Source organism: Paramacrobiotus metropolitanus, unplaced genomic scaffold (assembly GCF_019649055.1).
Source record: "Paramacrobiotus metropolitanus isolate TYO unplaced genomic scaffold, Prichtersi_v1.0 Parri_scaffold0000144, whole genome shotgun sequence".
Taxonomy (NCBI): Eukaryota; Metazoa; Tardigrada; class Eutardigrada; order Parachela; family Macrobiotidae; genus Paramacrobiotus; species Paramacrobiotus metropolitanus.
Window position 1 is genome coordinate 72,222 of NW_026570364.1, and position 22,013 is coordinate 94,234.

A 22,013-nucleotide genomic window follows, 5' to 3' on the forward strand; every position below is an offset into this window, starting at 1 on the left:
ACTGTATAATAATGTAAGATCAAGATGGTACCCGATGCGTACAGCAATTTCCGACTAATTAAAATCTTAAGCTGTCGCAAACTAACGTTTTGAAAACAAACGAAATGCCCCAATAAGAGCTGAGTTTTTTAAATCAGCAAGTTAAAAAATTGCGATTTCGTTTTCCTCAACGGCCATGCCGTTCAACGTAGATCACTTCGCACGTGCTGACGTGCTGCAGAGCCATTCGTACAAAGGTGCATATATCAGCCGCTACCAGTGCTGGCGCTAATAAGCCCGGCTGTATATAGGCACGCTTGTTACGGTGCCACGGCAGAGCCGTGGTACCGTACAAGTGTGCATATATCAGCCGCTACCAGTGCTGGCGCTAATAAGCCCGGCTGTATATAGGCACGCTTGTTACGGTGCCACGGCAGAGCCGTGGTACCGTACAAAGTGCATATATCAGCCGCTACCAGTGCTGGCGCTAATGGGCCCGGCTGTAGGCACGCTTGCGGTTGCGGCAGGCAAGGCAGTACAAATGCATGCTATATCAGCCGCTACCAGTGCTGGCGCTAATAAGCCCGGCTGTATATAGGCACGCTTGTTGCGGTGCCACGGCAGAACCGTGGTACCGTACAATCGCATATATCAGCCGCTACCAGTGCTGGCGCTAATAAGCCCGGCTGTATATAGGCGCGCTTGTTGCGGTTGCCGCAGCGGAGACCGTGGTGCGTAAAGTCGCATCAGCCGCTACCAGTGCTGGCGCTAATAAACCCGGCTGTAGGTACGCCGCTTGTTGCGGTTACGGCAGTGGTGCCGTGTTCTGTTGTGCCACACATTGGAATGATGATTGCGCGAACCTGAAGTCAATGCGTATATCGGCCGTACCAGTTGCGCGGCTAATGCGGCCGGCTGTATATAGGCGCTTGTTACGGTGCCACGGCAGGAGCCGTGGTTGCCGACAAGAGATATATCAGCCACGCTACCAGTCTGGCGCTAATGGTGGCTGTATATGGGCGCGCTTGTTGCGGTGCCGCGGCAGACCGTGGGCTATATGACGCAACAATGCCGATTATACGGCGGGCCATTGGTGCCGTTATAGTGCGCATATATCAGCCGCTACCAGTGCTGGCGCTAATAAGCCCGGCTGTATAGGCGCAGCGCGTTGCGGTGCCACGGCAGGCCGTGGTGCCGTCTGAATATATATCAACCGCTACCAGTGCTGGCGCTAATAAGCCCGGCTGTATATAGGCACGCTTGTTACGGTGTGCAGCAGGCCGTGGTACCGTACTGATGTGCATATATCAGCCGCTACCAGTGCTGGCGCTAATAAGCCCGGCTGTATATAGGCACGCTTGTTGCGGTGCCACGGCAGAGCCGTGGTACCGTGGCATATATCAGCCGCTACCGGTCTTTGGCGCTAATAAGCCCGGCTGTATATAGGCACGCTTGTTGCGGTTGCACGGCAGGCCGTGGTGCCGTACAAATATTAAACCGCTACCAGTCTGGCGCTAATAAGCCCGGCTGTATATAGGCACGCTTGTTGCGGTGCCACGGCGAGCCGTGGTACCGTAAATCGCATATCAGCACTACAATGCTGGCGCTAATAGGCCCGGCTGTATATAGGCACGCTTGTTGCGGTGCCACGGCAGAGCCGTGGTACCGTACAAGTGTGCATATATCAACCGCTACCAGCTTGGCGCTAATAGGCCCGGCTGTATATAGGCACGCTTGTTGCGGTGCCACGGCAGAGCCGTGGTACCGTACAAGTGTGCATATATCAACCGCTACCAGTGCTGGCGCTAATAAGCCCGGCTGTATATAGGCACGCTTGTTGCGGTGCCACGGCAGAGCCGTGGTACCGTACAAGTGCATATATCAACCGCTACCAGTGCTGGCGCTAATAAGCCCGGCTGTATATAGGCACGCTTGTTGCGGTGCCGGCAGGCCGTGGTACCGTACAAGTCGCATATATCGCCGCTACCAATCTTTGGCGCTAATAGGCCCGGCTGTATATAGGCACGCTTGTTGCGGTGTACGGCAGAGCCGTGGTACCGTACAAGTGTGCATATATCAACCGCTACCAATGCTGGCGCTAATAGGCCCGGCTGTATATAGGCACGCTTGTTGCGGTGCCACGGAACCGTGGTGCCGTAAGTCGATATATCAGCCGCTACCAATGCTGGCGCTAATAAACCCGGCTGTATAGGCACGCTTGTTGCGGTGTACGGCAGAGCCGTGGTGCCGACGCAAAGTCGTTTATATCAGCCGCTACCATCTGGCGCTAATAAAGCCGGCTGTATGGGCGCTTGTTGCGGTTGCCACGGCGGGAGCCGTGGTGCCGACCAAGTGCATATATCAGCCGCTACCAATGCTGGCGCTAATAAGCCCGGCTGTATATAGGCACGCTTGTTGCGGTGCCACGGCAGAGCCGTGGTACCGCCTGAAGTGTGCATATATCAGCCGCTACCAGTGCTGGCGCTAAGCCCGGCTGTATATGGGCGCGCTTGTTGCGGTTGCACGGCAGAGCCGTGGTACCGTACAAGTGTGCATATATCAACCGCTACCAATGCTGGCGCTAATAAGCCCGGCTGTATATAGGCACGCTTGTTGCGGTTGCCACGGCGGGGCCGTGGTGCCGTACAGGCCGTGTTCGCAAATAAAGTCGATATATATCAGCCGCTACCAGCTGGCGCTAATAAGCCCGGCTGTATATGGGGCACGCTTGTTGCGGTGCGGCGGAGCCGTGGTACCGTACAAGTGTATATATCAACCGCTACCAATGCTGGCGCTAATAAGCCCGGCTGTATATAGGCACGCTTGTTGCGGTGCCACGGCAGAGCCGTGGTACCGTACAAGCGTGCATATCAGCCGCTACCAGTGCTGGCGCTAATAAGCCCGGCTGTATATAGGCACGCTTGTTGCGGTGCCGCGGCAGAGCCGTGGTACCGTACAAGTGCATATATCAACCGCTACCAGTGCTGGCGCTAATAAGCCCGGCTGTATAGGCACGCTTGTTGCGGTGCCGCGGCAGAGCCGTGGTACCGTACAAGTGCATATATCAGCCGCTACCAGTGCTGGCGCTAATAAGCCCGGCTGTATATAGGCACGCTTGTTGCGGTGCCACGGCAGGCCGTGGTACCGTACAAATCGCACATATATCAGCCGCTACCAATGCTGGCGCTAATGGGCCCGGCTGTATATAGGCACGCTTGTTGCGGTGCCACGGCAGAGCCGTGGTACCGTACAAGTGTGCATATATCAACCGCTACCAGTGCTGGCGCTAATAAGCCCGGCTGTATATAGGCACGCTTGTTGCGGTGCCACGGCAGGCCGTGGTGCCGCCTGAAGTGCATATATCAGCCGCTACCAGTGCTGGCGCTAATGGGCCCGGCTGTATATAGGCACGCTTGTTGCGGTGCCACGGCAGAGCCGTGGTACCGTACAAGTGTGCATATATCAACCGCTACCAGTGCTGGCGCTAATAAGCCCGGCTGTATATAGGCGCAACATTGCGGTGCCACGGCAGAGCCGTGGTACCGTACAAAGTGCATATATCAGCCGCTACCAGTGCTGGCGCTAATAAGCCCGGCTGTATATAGGCACGCTTGTTGCGGTGCCACGGCAGAGCCGTGGTACCGTACAAGTGTGCATATATCAGCCGCTACCAGTGCTGGCGCTAATAGCCCGGCTGTATGGGCGCGCTTGTTGCGGTTGCGGAGCCGTGGTGCCGTACAAAAAGTGATATATATCAGCCGCTACCAGTGCTGGCGCTAATAAGCCCGGCTGTATATAGGCACGCTTGTTGCGGTGCCACGCGGCGGAGCGTGGTACCGTGCAAAGTGCGCATATCAGCCGCTACCAATCTTGGCGCTAATAAGCCCGGCTGTATATAGGCACGCTTGTTGCGGTGCCACGGCAGAGCCGTGGTGCCGCATGTTTTCTTTGTCGATGTACGGCAGGCCGCGCTACCAGTCTGGCGCGGCTGTATATAGGCACGCTTGTTGCGGTTGCCACGGCAGGCCGTGGTACCGTACAAGTCGTATATCAGCCGCTACCAGTGCTGGCGCTAATAAGCCCGGCTGTATGGGCGCTTGTTGCGGTTGCCACGGCGGAATACGTGGTGCCGTATGCGGTGCCACGGCAGGTGCGTGGTGCCGTACCAAGTCAATACTGCCAATCTTTGGCTAATAAGCCCGGCTGTATATAGGCACGCTTGTTGCGGTGCCACGGCAGAGCCGTGGTACCGTGTGCAAAATGTGCATATATCAACCGCTACCAGTGCTGGCGCTAATAAGCCCGGCTGTATAGGCACGCTTGTTGCGGTGCCACGGCAGAGCCGTGGTACCGTACAAGTGTGCATATATCAACCGCTACCAGTGCTGGCGCTAATAAACCCGGCTGTATGAGCGCAGCTTGTTGCGGTGCCACGGCAGAGCCGTGGTACCGTACAAGTGTGCATATATCAGCCGCTACCAGTGCTGGCGCTAATAAGCCCGGCTGTATATAGGCACGCTTGTTGCGGTGCCACGGCAGGCCGTGGTACCGTACAAGAATCGCATATATCAGCCGCTACCAGTGCTGGCGCTAATAAGCCCGGCTGTATATGGGCGCTTTGTTGCGGTTGCACGGCGGAGCCGTGGTACCGCCGCATATATCAGCCGCTACCAGTGCTGGCGCTAATAAGCCCGGCTGTATATAGGCACGCTTGTTGCGGTGCCACGGCAGAGCCGTGGTACCGTACAAGTGTATATATCAGCCGCTACCAGTGCTGGCGCTAATAAGCCCGGCTGTATATAGGCACGCTTGTTGCGGTGCCACGGCAGAGCCGTGGTACCGTACAAGTGTGCATATATCAGCCGCTACCAGTGCTGGCGCTAATAAGCCCGGCTGTATATAGGCACGCTTGTTACGGTACCACGGCAGAGCCGTGGTACCGTCCCGCGGAGTGGTAGTATGGTAGCGGCTGATATTAGGAGAAATGCAGCACGTTACGTGCTGCACAGCCTCTATGGTAATTTCTCGTAGTGCCGTCAGAAGTGCAGCACGGCACGTGCTGACAGTGCTTGCACGTCTCACGACTCAGCCGCGCTATGCAGGCGACTACGAGTAGTACGAATAATTTTCTATTGTATACTTATACTTTTCTTAAAAGTTGTACTACATGAATTTTTTGACGTGATTTTATTCACTTGTCAGTCAATTTTATTTATTTATGAATTATTATTTATTAGACATTTATTTTGTTTATTCTGCATGAACGTTTTTGCGGTTAGTTTATCAGTCTATTCAGTAAATTTTATCCATCCTACAGTCATAACTTCATTTACTGTATTCTACACCAATTGATTTTATTTATACTTTGCTGTATTATTATGTCAATATTGTGTCTTAGTTCATACGTAGGTCTTCACAGTTAGTCTTGCAAGTTGCAGTGCGCCAGTGAACGCCGGAAAAATTGCGGCCTTTTAATCCTAACAGCCTGATAAACAGCGCAATAAAACAAGAAACCGGCGTTTTATTTAAAATTTTTCCTAACGAATTTCCCTGGATTATCTCGACAGACTCGACAATTCTAACCACACATTCTTCTTCCATATTTACACCATAAATTAATCGATAATAAATAAAAATAAACCGTCACAATAAATACTTCAAAACGAACTAATTAATTCAAATTAACTGAATAATCAATTTAAATTAATTGTCGCAACATCGGCGGACCATGCATCCATCACAAAATTCATGAGTAGGCTAACAAAAATTGTAAGAATTGTCATTGAATTTAACCGGCCTGGAACTGGCAGACATTACCCGCATCCGTATCCTCAGTCTCGGCGGCGTGCAGGTTGGCCTCGTGGCCGGCCAGGTGCTGCCGGGTCGGCCATCTTTTTGGTCGGAAAGGGCTGCCGGCAGAAAACGCACGGCAGCGGCTCAGCTAAATCGTCTTGACCACTTTCACCTGCTCCTTGTCCACCACGATCTGGCCGTCCGCCTCCAAAACAGCGTTCCAGCTCCATGCAGAGCGCGCTGTGGGCTGAATGATCGGTAGTCCACCGCCGACCGCCGGCACCACCGTGCCTACAAAAAATATAAACCATGCAAAAAAATTTTACGAATAAAATAAATAATATTTTTGGATTTTAAATGAGGCATCTGGCAGAAAGGATTTTTATGAATTTTTAATCTGGCAAAAGCTACGAACAGAAAATCATTCTGGGGGAGAACCAAACAAAACAACGAAAAAGTTAACGCGAGAAATTAAATACTCAATCACTTTAGTATTTTTAAGTCATATTAGAAAAATTAATTTGGAATCGTAATCGATTATATCAACGAGAAAGCAAAACTGAAAACTTAAACGCCAAACAGCCTGATGATTATTATTTATTTAGGATCATAATTATTAAACTGTAAAATAGACAAAATGATAATAACACGTCCGCGAATGTAACACAATTATAATTTTTACAGAAACACAAGATAAAATATATTTTGAAAATGGGTGCCCATAATAAACAGGGTACGAAAGCCTATATAAACATGAGTGGGAAAGCGGAATTGCGTATTATACTAGTATAATAAAGGAGCCAACAAGTACGAATGAAAAATTTAGAAATTATCATAAGAAAATAACTAGAAAAAAATATTTAAAAAATAACTAATTATTTTTTTAAATAATTAGAAAATAAATAATTAGGCAAGCGAAGAACAAGCTAAGAGAAACTGCCACACAATGACAATGCTATATGCAAAAACCATATTACACGAAAAAGCATTACAAAAATTAAATTCAATAATTATATTTTTATAAACAGATAAAAATACCAGAATTAATAGGCAAACGGAAAACAAGCGCAGAAAAACTCATTCTCAATTCTCAAAAAACTCATATTCGACTCGTCGAGCAGCGCACTAACCTGGCCACCAAAAATATCCACAGTAATAATATGCATATGCAGGCGAATAAACGTGGGAATCGTATGGCACCCCAGCACCACCGGATAATGCGTTTTCGGTCTGATCTGCTCATCCGCAAAGCACTGCGCCCGCTGGATCATATGCCGCAACAACGCACATGCTCCGCCGTCCAAACCTGGACGGTGTCGATGGGCTCCAGGGGCAACACAAGATAATGGTGGTGGGACTTGGGGATGTTGTCATCGAGATACAGTTGGCGCGCAGGGTCCTGCGCGGACTGCAGGAGCTCCAGAAGCCAGCGCTGCTTGGGGATAGCTCCCAGAGGGTCTCCAGAGGGGGGCCGGTGACGCACCGTCCCGGGCCGGCGTCATAGGCGGAGAAGGAGGCGGGGGGCAGGCTGATCACTCATGATGGAGGTGATCACGGAGGTCTCCGTCTCTGACGCGGGGGAATTCCGAGGCGGGACGGCACTGGCATGATAACGTCGGAGAGAAACGCACAACCCCGCCACAGAGAGGAGCAAGATCACCGGGAGGATGTTGCGCGGCGGGGAGCGGCACGTTAGAGCGGGATTTCCTGCGCAAGAATTAGCAGGAGAAGGAACGACGTATTTGGGGGAAACGACGTTGCAGCGTGAAGCTTCATCTATAAATTTTTAAAACCAACAGCGATGCTGTATTGCAAGGCTACCGGAGTGCTACAAAAATTGTCGTACTGTACAAAAACCTGTGCAGCTTGAGTCTGGGAGCATTACAGATTTATATGGAAACTGGAAAACCGGCTAGAATTTAAAAAAGAACACGGGAACGGAAGGGATTCAAAACATAACAATGTGACAACATTCTTGAAATCTTCTATTTAGAATCCAGATTGACTAGGTAGAGTCAGGAAAGCTTTTCTACTGTGCAGAATAAGTATGTGCGGCCCTGCAGTGGTTACCCAGTACGCGCACCCATACTGGGCAACACAGCAGGTTCGGAATTTCACGAACGTGTTTAATTTCATCTCATCCGCCGCATTATAGCTAAAAAAATTTAGGAAAAAATTCAAATATGGAAAATGAAAATTTGCAAGTATAACGTTTTGAAACAAGCGAAATATTCAGATCATATCAAATCATGGTATAAAATCTCGGAGACTGGCGAAATGTTTTCGTTTTATAGCACAATCGTTACTGATATTAGGATAGGATATCTCCGATATCACGGGTTTAAGGATGGTCAGCATTCGCACATTCGCACATTGGTATACAAGGGTCAGTTGCTCTGGGTAAGCCTTACGCGACGCGTAAGCGGCAGTCGGGTAAAAAAACATGACGTCACGGCCGTAAGCAGGTAAAATTCTGGGATGGGTTTTCAGCTTACTCGTCCGTGTAACCGTTGCGCTTCGAGATCGAAGGGCAACCGTTACCCTAACTACGAGTAACTCGTAACTCTTCTGCACAGACCAACAAAATTTTTGTTTGTTTGAACATGCCTGTTTATTTTGTTCGTGCCTCCTTAATGTAATAAACATCGTGCCATTATTTATTACATATGTATTAAACCTTTTAACATGCTCGAAATCTTTAGACATTATTCATCCGTGCTGGGCTTGTATAGGACATTATATTGTATATAACAACCTTTATTGAGTTCTGTTTGCTGTTATGCGACAAAAACCTCTATTACAAATTAGGGGAAAAGGCACGCGTAACCTATTCTTTTTTGAAAAGTTTTGTAAACAAAACTTGTGCAACGGAAACTGCAATAAGGTAAAAGACCGCTTGCTCTCCTCTACTTTACATATGAATCTTTTTCTTGGTATAATTATCATATAAAGTCCTACACGCTTGCATGTATGTTTGGTAAATGATGTAATTTATATAATTATAATGGGTACTTTTAAAGTACCTATACGGCTCTATTTTAAAATTAAACAAGAAGGTTTAGAGTTTGAATGCAATATCTCCACTGCAGTTTCGTCGGTTTGATCAGTGTATTTAACTATTAAATGCAATGCCAAGTCCAACAAAGCCAATGATTATTCAGCTTGCGAAGCGATTTCCCGTTATCGACATTATCTCCTGATTGATAAGTAGATCACAAATCAACAGATAAAATTTATATAATCCACCAGAAACAGGGTGTAAATTAAATAGAAGACGGCAACTGCAAGTTTATCATAATATTTTAGCTTTGTGGCTCTAAGCGAATTCGGTTGAGCTATTAAATTAATCCGTTTGCATCGCCGTTTAAGGAGCCATCATGAACGCGCAATTAACGCCGCTATGTCAACATTCGGTTAAACCCGTGAAGAAGCCGCCATCTAATACTTGCAGTGCTTGTTTCATATCTCTGACGTCATATGATTTCATTATGATTACTGCATGATGTCACCTTTGACTTTCGATTACGGACTGTACAGGGATAATTAACTAGCCGATACAGTACTTAATAAAACCGGATAAGCCGGTTTTAATCGATAGTAGTTGGTCGATTCGTCAGGTTTCCTGTGGCCGGTAATTACATCCGAGCAGCATTTCCCGCGCGTCATTTATGGTTAGCAGTTAAACAGCAGTGACTATGTTGTTAGCAATATATCCTGCTATGAATAAACACGACGAATCACGATAGACCTTGTACTGCACATTTGTACTAAAAGTAAACCGCGATGTATCTGCAGATAAGACTGTTCGTGTTTGAACAGGAAACAGTACTCGTAGCTTTCAAGTTCCAAGCAGCTTTATCATAGTTCTCGTAATGTCGTGTAAAACACTGAATTCGATTGAGCGAAATTCCGGTAATCTAGCAAGTATACAAAACGCGGAAGCGGTCCCGACCCGAAGTAGCCAAATCTGTGACTGACTCTATCACGGAAAAATGACTTTCGCCAGTCCCTATGCCGACAAACCTAACACAGACAAGAAATATGATTCCGGGAGTACCGAAGATGTTCGATTCGCGGCTTGCTGCATACAAGGCTGGAGAAGTACCATGGAAGATGCCCATGCGGCCGTTCCTCATCTGGGCTTAGCCGTGAAGTGTTCGTTTTATGCTATTTTCGATGGACATGAAGGTGACACCGTCAGTAACTACTGCGCGACGCATATGATAGAATCCATTATGAAAACTGACGAATTCTCTCAACTTAAGAGTGCCGAATCATTATCCTACAAAAGCAGTGGCGGTTTAGTTGAGAATGGACTGATTAAAGCGTTTTTACATGTAAGTTGAAAACAGCCCGAAACATCGAGTACTATGACGCTTATGCGACGGTGGGTTGGGAGAACGGCCAGAGGACAGCCAGTGACCAAGTTCAACGCAAACGGAAAAGTGAAGGACCAAGTTAGGCCAACCTTTTGGGCTGGAATCCGCTGCAAAATTCCGTAATGACTAGCGAACTATATCAATCATCGACTGTAACCGACCAAATGAATTCGAACGACCTGCATAACGTGCGGGCTCCCAAACACGTCCACCTTAAATTTTGTCCACTAATGTCCAATGTATTCGAGGCAGCCATTGAAGTAAAAATACTGGCAAGCCGGATACTTTCGTCAGCATACCAATACGTAATGTATAATACAGCCGGACAATTTGATCGGCATACGAATTACAGAAGGACGAAGTGTCCGTCTGTGATTCGTTGCTCGTACATACCGAACGGCTTTTCCACAGTTTATTACAGTAACTTCTCTAAGTTCTATTGCCTGCATCAAATACACAAAAAAATTGGCGGGCAAAATTTTCGGTGGTCGGTCTTTGGGCACGCGAGCGCTTTGGTCAGCTGACTACCGAAACGTCCGCTGGTCGGTTGCAGTCGTCTGCGATTTCGTTGGCTGACATTTTCTCGTTTGTACTTTCCTCGTGTGCAAGACTTGACTCTCTTTTTACACTTTACTCGTTATTTTAATTTCTACACACTGAAGATCAAAACGGACGCTTTTAGTATGTATACTTCACGAGACAGTGTTTTTATTCTGTAGCTTGATGAAGAACTGCGACAAATTGCGTCCATTAAAGCGGGCACGGACCGTGCCGGATCCACGGCAGTCTGTGCCTTGGTGACACCCGACACGATCTACCTGGCGAACTGCGGTGACAGTCGTGGCATTCTCGTCGCCGCTGGCGCCATCAAACTGGCCACCTCGGACCATAAGCCAGTTCACGCCACGGAACGACAGCGAATCGAGAAAGCCGGTGGCTCCGTTATGTTCCAGCGTGTCAACGGCTCCCTGGCCGTCTCACGAGCGTTGGGGGATTTTGAATACAAGAACAACACGGAGCTGGCCGCGCCTGAACAGCTGGTCAGTCCGCAGCCGGACATCACGCACTGGTCACGAAGTCCGGAGGACGAGTTTATCGTGCTGGCCTGTGACGGGGTGTGGGATGTTATGAGCAATGAGGAGATGTGTCAGTTTATTCGACGACAGATGACAACAACGGATGATTTGCAGAGGATATGTGAGACACTCGTTGATACGTGTCTTCATCGGGTAGGCGTGACACATGTATCCGCTATTACTGTAACTCTTATCAGGTCATTTCCACAAACTCCGCTCCTTCCATTGATTTGAAAACCTCGTATCTAAGACGTACCCAACAAGTTCAAATTGTCATGCCACTGATATCATAAGGTGTTCTTAGCATTCCTGACTAATGCCGATAAGATCTGTTAGAATACTGATGAAATCTCTTTGCTGAACAGTGAACATGTATTGTTAATACGAGCATTACGAGGTAATTTCGAGTACTTATTACTTATAGATTGTATTTTCAGTAATATACAGCGCATGACAAAGATACGTACCCAGTAGAAATTGGACGGTCATCCGCGGTCTCGACTCATCTACTTATTTTTGTCGTGCACTGTACCTAATGGCCAGTCCTGCTGGCTAAGTGACCGCTGACGAATAATACACTTACCCATTAAGACCAATTCGGTTAACGTTGATTAAATTTTGTAATTCACTCCAAAGGCAGTATAAGACTCAGTACGTTCTGATAAGTCCCCCGTGGGGCGCTGAAATGTGCGTGACGGTTTTTTTCGGCGGGGCTGTAAATATCAGATACCGTTAGGTACTTCTACATGAACGAACAGAACATGTATCAGAATGGATATACTCTGCATGTTAGCGAATGCGACGGCAGCTGTTGCCCTGCCGAAAACCATTGCGCAGATTTGCGCTCGTCTTTTATAGCAGCACGGGAACTTCCAAATGTTTTCGTTATTAATTTGGCTATGCACACTTTCACTGAAGTTATTCTTGTGAAATGAGACTTCCTAACGCTGTTGTGAACAGATTTTGGAATATTTGTAATGTGCCGATTGTTTATTTTGAAGGGATCCCGGGATAATATTAGCGTGGTGCTGATTGCCTTGCCTGGTGCTCCAAAGGTCACCGAGGAATCTAAAGTGGCGCAGTCCGAAACGACGACAGCCAAGAATATAGATAATGTCAGCGTTGAGGCTGTTGATACAAAGTATGCTGATAAGTTGTGCCGCATTTCTTTCGATTTGCGAAAGGTGTGACGAACTGGGCATACTTTGCAGGAAACAAATAACGGAAGACGTTCAACGCCTGGGATTACTGTAAAGGAAGCATTGCCCCACATTAACAGATCCGTATACATGCGTATACCTAATAGTTCTTACAAAACATGGTCGTTCTGATACTTACAACTCAAACTGGTACCATTGAAAATGGTTTGCAAAACATTAAACAACGGTTCAACATATTGCAATATGTTGTAACTGTAATCAAGTGGTGTGTGTGTACAAGCCGGTCCGGAGTTAGAGCACGATAGAGAACAGCGAACAATGTAAATTAATGAGTTGCGCCAACTGTAGTGCAGTGGCTATCGACTAAGCGCTAACATCGCGCTTATTATGCGTTAGCTGTTCTTTATCGTGCTCTAACTCCGGACGGGCTTGTACAAGTAGAAGTGCATAAAAACGTATGTACTTTGCGCAGCAAGTTGGATGCCGGAGTGATATTTTTCTTTAAAAAACGCGGCCTGTACTGCGTCTTCGTTTCCCTATTTCAAAGAATTTCCAGTAAGTATTTAGAGGCTCGCATGCCTGTTGTACGGGTTACAACAAAATTTACAGCTGCGCGTTATTTATACTAAATAACCTTGGGAGGTGGGAGGGTAGGCGATCGCGCTGGGGTCCATGCATAAAACCAATAAGCCACATAATGTTACCTCAAAGCTGTTACTCGAAATACATGGACTTTTAATGTGTTACAATTGTACTGCGTCTGCATGCACTAAGCAATCTACTGTATTATTTTATTACAATTGTTAACTGCTATATCTGTACGTGCTGCATATAAAGTTTTTCCTTCGTATCTCACACTTAACCTTGCTAATTTCATTTACTAATGTAACCAGACAAAATGTTCATGTTACCCTAAGGTCCGTTTCTTTATCGTTAATTGTGTTACTAACAAAAATACGAGGTATTAAACAGTGGTGTCCTGTGAAGCATCAGTAATTTACTTGTAAATTGTGTGCTGGTGATGCCACGAAAAATGTTACTGCACTTAATCGTATGCCCGCAGAACAGACTGTTACTGTAAAATACTGCTGATATCGCTGGTGTAAATGCTGCAGCTTGGTACGAGTAATTTTATGTAAGCGTCCATATTGTTATTGCATGGTTTGCAGACGCCAAACCTGCGGGCCACGAATGCCAAACCTGCGGGCCATTCGACCGTAATTTCTTGGACCATTCACGTTCACATCACAATGGGATTAATCACCAGTGCTTGCATCATCACAAAATTCAATTGTCACAATTAACAAAATTTATCAGGATTCTAAGAGACAATAAGTGTGTGCTCACAAGTGTTGGCTATGCGCCGGAAGTACAAATCGATTAAATTGGGAACACAAAATCTGAAATAAAAAAATTCCCTAAACGTTTTATCTGAATAATCCAAAATTGAAGTTGGTGGCCTTCGTCGGCTGTTGTAGAGCTTGGATGGGTTGGCAGTATCCCAGTTTATTGGGGAATTTGGTACACTGAGTGGACGGCCGGCACACGTGACCCGGGAAAAGAACTTCACACGCCGAATCAACATCACACGCCTAGCAAAGTGCACAAGCATGAAATTCAAAAAGCGGCAACAATTAGCGCTGTTGAATTTATGTATTAAACCGGCACATGACAACGTATATCGTAGTATAATACTATATGTAATATCGTGACGACAACATATGACAGATTCTGATAAAATGATAAAATGGGAATAGAGGACATTATTTGGCGACATTGCGATTACGAATATACGGTTTGGCGGAATAGAGGACATTATTTGGCGACATTGCGATTACGAATATATTGCGAAAGGGAAGGTCAGTTGCTAATATACTCTTATTATAACAGATTAATACAGTAACATATAGTAAGAAGGTAAAAACTTTGTATGCAATCTCATAAAGCTTTACACGGACGTTATACGTTATAATGATGTCTACTTACCCAGGTCATTCCCACGGAAAAACTCATGTCCACCCAGCAGACGCATCTTCCCTTAAAACATGTGGTGCCGGCATCCGAACAATCGGCCAGACCCGAACAGACTTCATCCTTACTAGCCGCTGAAAGTAGTATTAATAAACTCTGTAGTGTGTTACACCAAAAAACTGCTGCAAATTATTACTGTATTAGACATTATTTTAATCGAGAATTAAATGAAGGGATAAACCGTAATACACTGATACACACAAGCGTTTATACAGGTAAAAGCAAACGTTTTTATATATGGAGTTTTTGTAGTCTTACCAATAATATTATACAACGTAGAAAAAAATATATAACCGCTTTCTTACCATAAGCAATTCCGAGGTAGATTGTTACAACGGCAAGTTTTCCCACAAGTGAGGCCATATCGATGGAATCTTACTGGAGTGAACCCGTAAAACACGATACCGGCACTGTTCGACAAACCGTTCCGCGGTAGAATTCTTCTTAATTTGTGCCCAGAGAACATCGAAACAGTCATCACTGATTTCTTTTATATATACGTGAACCATCTTGGAAATCTTGTCAGTGAGTGGTTATTTAATTCCGTATGATCATGCCAACACTGACATTGATGCTGCGATTGCACAATGTCCCATACACCGTGCGGCTATTGTTAAATTTGTTGTCAACAAAATTGCATACTTGTACTGCGGCATTAAAGGTGCTGGTGCGGTATGTGTTTCCGGCGTAACAAACATGCAGCCACATCCGGATCCAGCGGCATGGCACGTCAGTCCGTACAGACACGACTTAATTACGAAAGACCGGCAACACAACCAAAAACAGCCATAAACATTTTTAACCGGACTCGCTTTGCTCGTCGTACCTGGTATACGCGCTAAAATGCAACCGCGCGTCAGCAGAAAAAGTCGTGACGTGGATCACGTAACTGCACATGTTTTACATAACAAAAAATTTGCAAATTTGCAACAATCATATGCATGATGGAGGTATGATGGAAATATGAATAATAATGACGAGAAAACAGATTAAAGGGGATTTTGCATAGCTGAGGCATGTACTTGTCATAATAACTCCCAAGAATAAAAGCGTAGTGCTGCCGGCAAAAGCATAACTAGATGTTACGTTCCCTGAAGTACAGTGATGGGTGGCAGTGCAAGAACTAAAAACACACTACCGTAGTCAAAACGGACTGCATTTGACAAGTGACGTCCTTACAGATCCTGTTTTGCACAAGTGTCGGCATGTTTCCGTTCACCTGACGAACATAAAAAAATGTTTCGTCCGCGTATACATATAACTGATATCAATGTTATAAATGAAAGTAATGTGCCGGCACGCCCTTGTTTGTGCGTATTATACCAAGCTTCTAACTGCACGTATGATGTAGCTAGCAAGGTTAGTAATTTATGTACTGCAGCTGAGTTTGTTTAAAAACGAGAATATCCATATTTTGCGCAACGGGAATCGAATGAATTATAATAATAATAATCATAATAATTTGAGTAACTAATTCTTATCAAGTGAGAGAGTTGCATTATGTTGTGCCAGCTGGTGAATATGCATGCTTGTGAGTGTCATTAAATACTTAAATATTTATATGCGATCATACAAAACTGCAGAATAATCACTTGAAAAACTACCTGCCATTAACTGAAATATTTTGTTGCAAATATCTTAATTCCTGTCTTAACCAGACGGGAAGTCTGGAACTATGATAAATTAAACGAACCTGTTTACAATGTGATTGATTTTGATTTTATTGCCGGTGTCCCCACAACAACGACGGACCTGCTGCACTAAAACTGCATTTATAGGTCGCTTTTAGGTCCGATTAGCAGTCCGTGACCTTTCGGTGTTCCCACGATGTATTAGTGTCACAAGGTATTATGCATGCTGCATGTATAGCAAACTGACGATATATTAGTTTGCGAAATAATAGCTTAACCCTAGGCCTTGTGGTCTGTATTTACACTTTTTTAATTATCTTCTCTAATTTGTTACAATTGTTAATACAGGCATTATACAGGGGTACGGCAAATCATTACGAATCGATAGAATTTGTAGTGCGGCGGCTCCCATTATATCCAAAGATGAGAAGTACGAATTACTCGTAATACATGGGGATAGCCGATAGAGTGTGCATAAATATGCCTCTTGAAATGTTTAACAAACGATTTCATGAGATGGTTTCTCTCCTTTTTACGCCTGTTGAACATAACTGTTATAATACTGCATAGCACTTGTTTTTATTAAATGTATTCAAAAATGTTGTATATTGTTAGTAGGATCCTCTCCCATTACGTTTGGAAAATTAATATCGAAATATTTCGTACAGATTCATATAGTATAGTTCAGATTCTCAAACTTCCAGTTGCAAACTTACAATAAATTTTACTAAATCGTCGACGTCAAGGAAAATTTGCCTATATAATTACAAATTAAAATTTGAATGCATTCAAAATTTTAATGATTTTTGTGATCTTTAAGAAGGGCGTAAGTGTCACCCGCCCAGAGACGCAACTGGAAAGTAGCCACACATCAGTTGTCCTCGCTGCTTTCTTAGCTTTGCTGAAGCAGTGCTTTTTTTGGCTTTTCTTTTCCGCTTTGCAACAGCAAATTGCTAGTTGTCATTAGTTTTTGATTACGACTGATTAATTTGTTTTTGTCTTCATCATCATTTTAGCCGTTTCGACCATTTCCATCGTGTCGACCGCGCGCTAGTTCGCTGGCCATTCGCTTCCTCACCAGCTGATGATCAGCATGGCGTGCAGCTGCAGGAGTCCCTTCTCAGCTGAGCACCCTGATAATTTACGTGTTCTGGAGTTGTACTCCGGGATTGGTGGGATGCACTTCGCATTAAACGGTACTCCTGCTAGCGCACCATATTTCTTTCGTACAAAAACTCCTCCCTTGGTGTTTGTAGGGGCCCTGGAGCGTCTGCAGACCGATGGTGGGGCTCCGAGAACCGTCGGGAATGAAAGTGCGAACATCAAAGTGCGAGCTGTGGATATCAGTCCAGCCGCTGCCCGTGTCTATGCCCGTAATTTCCCTAAAACCCCCGTCCAACCGATGGATATCCGGGTAAAGATGAACTGAGGATTCTGCTCTCTGATGCTTATTCCGGACAGCGATTTATTTTCGAATAAGGAACACTTTCGTATCTTTAGAGTTTAGATTTGATACGGTTGATAATTCTTTGTTGGTTTCAGGTTTCTGAAATATACTTTAAACATATTCTTAAAAATAAAACATCAATAATTTTTTTCCAATTTACTCACTAAACTCTATACAGAAAAATCCGTAAGTTTTAATTTATTGTAAAGTAAATACTGGAAGATTTGTTTATCTGGTGTCTAGGCACTCCGGACGGAGGATTTCGAAAATTTATGGATGCTAACCATGAGTCCGCCCTGCCAGCCGTTCTCTAGGTGAGAAAACACAGCGCAGTCAGTCTTACAGTTAGCAAAATATTATTTGTGATAATTAAATTTTACAGTATGTTTTCGGTAAAAGTTTGGTTCGATTCAGTAGGTATTCAGTACAATACTTTTTTCCTTTGTGTTTATTTCCGAAGCATTTTCTAAAACTATCTGTCAAAATCTTGAACGTTCAAGATGGTTTTTCTGATTTAAGTTTGCTGAAGATTTAAGAATAATAATTTGTGCAAAACCATATAACCGCTTTATCAGGGCAAAGTAAGCGATATAACCGATAAGTTGACTCGAAATTTTGAAGAAACCGTAGTGACAACGTAGTACGGTGGCATTTTGAAAATATAGGAATATCAGTTTGTTGGATGGTTATCACTATTATAAATTTCGCAGTGATTTCGTGATGGTGACAGAGGTTTCGTGGCTTGGTTAATGGTTTTATTTTTCTTAAGTAAAGTCTCAGTTTAAGTCTTTTTGTGATTTATAAGCGCCCGCTATGTTGCGAAACAGGGAGGCCGGATGGTTGCTCTCTGAACATATTTTAAAATAATATTGATGTATGGCGAATTCTGGACTTTACCAGATGGAGTCTCCTAGCATTTGTTTTCAGAAATGGCAAATTTTTAGACGTGGATGATGACCGATGTGAATCGTTTCTGTTTGTTCTGGATCAGTTATCGCGGTAAACATTTCCCGCTACATATGGTGTTCATATTTGTCCATAAGTGATGAACGGTATTCCTACAAAAATCCATTTTTTTAGGGTTAATAGGCCTCCTTCGTTTGTTGTGATGGAAAATGTTAAAGGTTTTGAAATTTCCACGGCGCATACCCAACTGGTCCAAGTTTTAACATCGCGGAATTATCACATAAAGGTATGTAGGTTTACTCTTTTGAGACTCGAAATTTTAATATCAAATACTCCTCTTAAGTTCTCCTCTTTGGTCGTTCATGTGTTTTTGCCTGAATCAGAAAATTCATAAAGCTCTGATTTTTAATAAGTTTTTGTTTTATTATTATCTTTCATGTAAGATTGTGAAGGGCTTGTTTTTCTTTTTCTCTAGGAATTTTTATTGAATCCAGTAGATTTCGGTTTTCCGAATTCCCGACTTCGTTATTATCTCACTGCAGCCCATTGTTCATCGCCTGATACATGCGATAATATGTCAGGATGCCGTACCGCGGTTCCCACGTCCCAGGAACGATTGGAACAGAGTATTGAGGAATGAACCCATACCGGCAGTCCAACGCAGATTCCTTGGACAGTTACTTTTCCTCCCGGCTCGATGAACAGACGCTTTGTGAAGTGGAACGTTCCTGTTTAATACCGATCGCCACACTCGCGCAGCATATTGCGGTTATGGATATTAAACATCCTCAAAGCACAACGACGAACTGTTTTACAGCAGGGTAAGAAATTTATCAGTAACTTGATTGCATTCGCACCGTGATGCAGATTTTTTGGGGGTTGTTGTTTTGGAAGTTCTCAGTAGGTTCTATTGTTTTTTACTATAATTTTTTTTATAGATATGTACCGTATAAACACGAGTAAATCTGAAAGATAGGTTTTGTGAAATCCGGAAGACTGTCTTTTCGCAAAACTGTCGACACCAAAACGGTTTTATTTTCGGGAAATTACTGATGTCCTTCTCGAAGCGAGGTGGCATAAACTCAGCAGAATTAATATGTGTAATCTAGAGTCTGAAGTGGTTTTCTGAAAAAAATTATGAGTTTGTAGTGAACAAGCAGAACAAGTTTCTTTTCTAATTCTTGAACATAGCGGCATTTCATAGCATCTAGAAATGTCGAGCCTGTTCGAGCCACCATACTACGTCTTTCAGCTAGACTGCTGCAGAATGAATTCTAATTTACTTTGTTCCCAGTTACGGCCGCTATTTGAAGGGTACCGGCTCGGTATTCTGCCCGTTCCCAAAAGAAAAAGTAAGCTCATTCTGCTAGTACTCTGCAGTAGTGCCTTTGTTTATCGTTTGGTCTAACACTGCATTTCTTCGTAACGCTATGAGGGCAGTATGTGATCGATTTTATTCTGTCATAGTTTGATGATCTGATGCGAAATGTCATCGATTCCTGCGCGGATGAGCTGAAAAAACTGGCCTTGACGGATATGAAATTGAGATTCTTTAGTCCCGCTGAAATTGCCTGTCTTATGGGATTTCCGAAGGGATTCGGTAAGGATTTTGTGGGTTTTGTCATTTTTCATTGTCAAATAGATTGGTTTTTGTTGTTTTGTGTAAATACTGTCAGCATCAGTCAATTGTCGTTTTTGCGCATTGACAGGAGTTTTGCTTGTCTAATGCTTCGTCATGTTGCCGATTACATAAGTTATTGCTTAAGGTTTGGTAATAATTATGGATTATGATAAATCGTGGACAATTTGGTTGTGCGAATTGTAATATACTTTTTAATGAATTTGCGTAGCATTAAAACCTTTGAAGCTCGGTTTAAATTTTATTAGCAACGGTTCACCATTCATTCACTTCCGTTTTGCTTTGTGCGGCCTGATAAAATCAAATTTTCATTACAGCTTGTTTGATTAAAAATGAAATAATTTTATTTCTTAACGGCTGTTTTTTAGCAAATACTCCTATGAATTAATCCTCGTTGAGCAAACTGCGTAGAGGAAGAGGTTTGGGCTGCTTGTCACTGTACTACGAAATTCGTTGATACTTGTTACTGTCTGTTATTTCTCCACGTTGCTTCATTTAAAACTTAAACTTCACAGCTGTACATGAGCGATTGATTTAATATTTTTAGTAATTCCGGAAGATTTGTCGAACCGTCAGGCATGGAAATTACTGGGGAACAGTTTGAATGTGCACATCGTGTCTCTCCTCATGTATTTGCTGTTGACCAGTGAATAACGTCAGTGAAATTTGTTTGATTTGCCCTTGTTTTTACAAGCTCCTGTGGTACATTTGGGTTGTTGTTAGTTTAAGATATTTAGACTTCTTTGATGATTTTTATTGGCATAATAATTCTGTGTTTTACTTGCACAGTTGCACTAACTACATTGAAGTGACTAAGAAAAACTCGTGGATGCGCTTCCAGTTGCCTATTGGTTGTTTTAGAATTGTTTGTTACTGTGCAGTACTGAAATTTCTTTAAACTGTTATCCACGGACATTTTGGTTTTGAACTGTTAATGTGTGAACGTTTAATAAAACAATTTCTGTAACAGCGTTATCGCCTTTTTGAATGATTAACCGAAACTTTAGAATTTACGCTGAAGTTTTGTTTGATTTGTTTTATGTTTTGAAAGGTGCCGATCTATTATAAATTTAAAAAAATATTATTTTAAAAAAGAATTTGCTTTGCTCCATAGTCCCCGCCACAACGGCCCATAATAATCCAGATTATTCCACATTTTTCGGTATATTTATTGAAATTTTAAATTATGAAAGTTATGTCCATAAAAGTGCACTATGAGACCATGTTGTTGCAGCCTGCAGATACAACGCAGTTGTAGTATTAGCATAGTGGCAAACACGAAAATACGTCTTCTTCAGTTTTGAACACAAGAAGCATAAACGATGAAAATTTACAATTTTTTTTATTTGTTTTTGAAAAAGCTGTACATGATCCAAAATCGATTTCTTGCTTCTACACTCTACAGCACCGCTGCAACGGTGTTTATTTTTTATCTACAGTAGTTTTGCGAATTTACAACATTATTACCTATTTATGTTTTTTGGAAGTGAAACTCAAAACAGCGCCGATCTTAAACAACAGCAGAAAGTGGTGTAGTGCTCCGTTGAATTAAGTCAGTTCAAACTTAAGGGTCGCTTCAGGAGTTTGAGCAAACAGGATTACTTGACCTTTGATGATATTATTTGTGCTGTGCGTATATATCGCGCATCACATTCCACGGTAATTGTAGACACACTTTAAACACGATAGCCATCATTTGGCGCTGTACAAGACGGGTAATCGTAGCCGTAGAAAAGCGATTATACACACACTGGATATAGTGTTCCGTTTAAATGCCTGCTGCCGGTCAGCCTAAAGGGGAGAAAAATATGATACGATCCGTACCATTTCTGCTACTGTGTGAAATCAGCTTCCGATCGTACGCACTGTGTGCATCATGGCTGTGAAATTACAGCGGCGTGTCAACAAACTGTCAGCATCTTTGATTAAATCTATCTCTCGTATACAAGTAACCGAGACGGAATTTTGCACC

The 22,013-nt window shown here is 43.9% G+C and overlaps 3 protein-coding genes and 1 long non-coding RNA gene across 4 annotated transcripts; 2 read left to right on the forward strand and 2 right to left on the reverse strand.

Annotated features, from left to right (window-relative positions):
* Window positions 1–5,486: 5,486 nt before the first annotated feature.
* Window positions 5,487–8,128, reverse strand: LOC129599389 (uncharacterized). The gene is made up of 2 exons (XR_008691910.1): window positions 6,903–8,128; window positions 5,487–6,063 (listed from the first exon to the last, which is right to left on the reverse strand). It is a non-coding gene; the product is annotated as an uncharacterized LOC129599389 (long non-coding RNA).
* A 1,339-nt stretch (window positions 8,129–9,467) lies between these two features.
* Window positions 9,468–12,649, forward strand: LOC129599345 (protein phosphatase 1B-like). The gene is made up of 4 exons (XM_055497563.1): window positions 9,468–10,109; window positions 10,871–11,380; window positions 12,229–12,368; window positions 12,439–12,649. The coding sequence occupies exons 1-4, from the start codon at window positions 9,765–9,767 to the stop codon at window positions 12,479–12,481; spliced, it is 1,038 nt and encodes a 345-aa protein (XP_055353538.1). The 5' UTR covers window positions 9,468–9,764; the 3' UTR covers window positions 12,482–12,649.
* A 946-nt stretch (window positions 12,650–13,595) lies between these two features.
* Window positions 13,596–15,164, reverse strand: LOC129599388 (uncharacterized). The gene is made up of 3 exons (XM_055497611.1): window positions 14,724–15,164; window positions 14,374–14,492; window positions 13,596–13,979 (listed from the first exon to the last, which is right to left on the reverse strand). The coding sequence occupies exons 1-3, from the start codon at window positions 14,779–14,781 to the stop codon at window positions 13,815–13,817; spliced, it is 342 nt and encodes a 113-aa protein (XP_055353586.1). The 5' UTR covers window positions 14,782–15,164; the 3' UTR covers window positions 13,596–13,814.
* A 1,802-nt stretch (window positions 15,165–16,966) lies between these two features.
* Window positions 16,967–20,974, forward strand: LOC129599343 (tRNA (cytosine(38)-C(5))-methyltransferase-like). The gene is given in 10 exon segments (XM_055497559.1): window positions 16,967–17,245; window positions 17,306–17,463; window positions 17,740–17,810; window positions 18,424–18,495; window positions 18,577–18,688; window positions 18,878–19,077; window positions 19,116–19,223; window positions 19,697–19,754; window positions 19,870–20,002; window positions 20,589–20,974. Coding segments are annotated over 10 exon segments (1,131 nt in total). The 5' UTR covers window positions 16,967–17,133; the 3' UTR covers window positions 20,696–20,974.
* The last annotated feature ends 1,039 nt before the right edge of the window (window positions 20,975–22,013 follow it).

Coding starts and splice junctions, on each gene's coding strand:
- LOC129599345 (XM_055497563.1), top strand. CDS start 9,765: ATGACTTTCGCCAGTCCCTATGCCGACAAACCTAACACAGACAAGAAA. Junction 11,381..12,228: donor TTGATACGTGTCTTCATCGG/GTAGGCGTGACA, acceptor TTTATTTTGAAG/GGATCCCGGGATAATATTAG. Junction 12,369..12,438: donor GTTGAGGCTGTTGATACAAA/GTATGCTGATAA, acceptor CATACTTTGCAG/GAAACAAATAACGGAAGACG.
- LOC129599388 (XM_055497611.1), bottom strand. CDS start 14,781: ATGGCCTCACTTGTGGGAAAACTTGCCGTTGTAACAATCTACCTCGGA. Junction 14,493..14,723: donor CTACCTCGGAATTGCTTATG/GTAAGAAAGCGG, acceptor TACTACTTTCAG/CGGCTAGTAAGGATGAAGTC. Junction 13,980..14,373: donor TTTCCGTGGGAATGACCTGG/GTAAGTAGACAT, acceptor GCACTTTGCTAG/GCGTGTGATGTTGATTCGGC.